Source organism: Eimeria mitis, genomic scaffold, assembly GCF_000499745.2.
Source record: "Eimeria mitis Houghton genomic scaffold, Emh_scaff3940, whole genome shotgun sequence".
In the NCBI taxonomy this organism is placed as follows: Eukaryota; Apicomplexa; class Conoidasida; order Eucoccidiorida; family Eimeriidae; genus Eimeria; species Eimeria mitis.
This window is the reverse complement of record NW_013572276.1, coordinates 1894-2753: the sequence shown is the minus strand read 5'-3', so window position 1 is coordinate 2753 and position 860 is coordinate 1894. Positions and strand designations below refer to the sequence as shown.

Here is an 860-nt window from a genome sequence, read left to right as displayed (position 1 = left end):
TCGTCTCCTCTGTCTATCAGACGACACCACTAAAGACAGCCTTAGCAGCAACTGCTGCACTTGTTGCTGCAGCAGCAGCAGCAGCAGCAGCAGCAGCAGCTGCTGCTGCTGCTGCTGCTGTTGCGGGTGCAACAGCTGCTGCTACTGCTGCTGTTGCAGGCAGCTGCTGCAGTTGTGACAGTTGCTGCTGCATTTATTCGTGCTGCTGCTGCAGCAGCAGCAGCAGCAGCAGCTTCGTGCTGCAGCAGCAGCAGCAGCTTTATGTTTTTTTAACGACTTGTATTACGTCCTCGTCAGCCAGCTCGTGACCTGCAGGCACAGCAGCAGCAGCAGCAGCAACAGCAGCAGCAGCAGCAGCAGCAGCAGCAGCAGCAGCAGCAGCGAGAGTAGCAGCATTAGCAGCAATAGCATCCAGAGCAGCAGCAGCAGCGTTTACATTAGCCTCAGCAGCAGCATCGACAGCCTTAACAGTAGCAGCAACAGCCTCTGCAACCCTGGCGGCAGCAGCAGCAGCAGCATCAGCTACACCCTTAGCAGCAGCAGCAGCAGCAACACCCGTAGCAGCAGCAGCAGCAGCAGCAGCAACACCCTTAGCAGCAACAGCAGCTGCAACGGCAACAACACCTTCAGCAGTAGCAGCAGCAGCACCCTTAGCAGCAACACCTTTAGCACCACCAGCAACGACACCCATAGCAGCAACAGCAGCAGCCGCAGCAGCAGCAGCAGCAGCAGCAGCACCCTTAGCAGCAGCAGCAGCAGCAGCAGCAGTTGTGTATTACCTAGCCCGACGATTTGTGGTTGGTGTTTAGCGCTGGCCCCCCAAACGAAGGCAAATTTAAAGTCCTTCAGCAAGTCCTGTT

General features: G+C 56.9%; 1 protein-coding gene across 1 annotated transcript in view; it reads right to left on the bottom strand.

Moving 5' to 3' along the window:
• Positions 1-860, bottom strand: part of EMH_0070980 (GTP-binding protein, putative) — a gene marked incomplete at both ends in the record, with an annotated part of 4502 nt that overhangs the window by 2610 nt on the left and 1032 nt on the right. Inside the window, 2 exons of the mRNA XM_013499045.1 lie at positions 310-663; positions 780-860. Coding sequence (XP_013354499.1) covers positions 310-663; positions 780-860 — 435 coding nt within the window. The remainder of the gene's footprint in view (positions 1-309; positions 664-779) is intronic.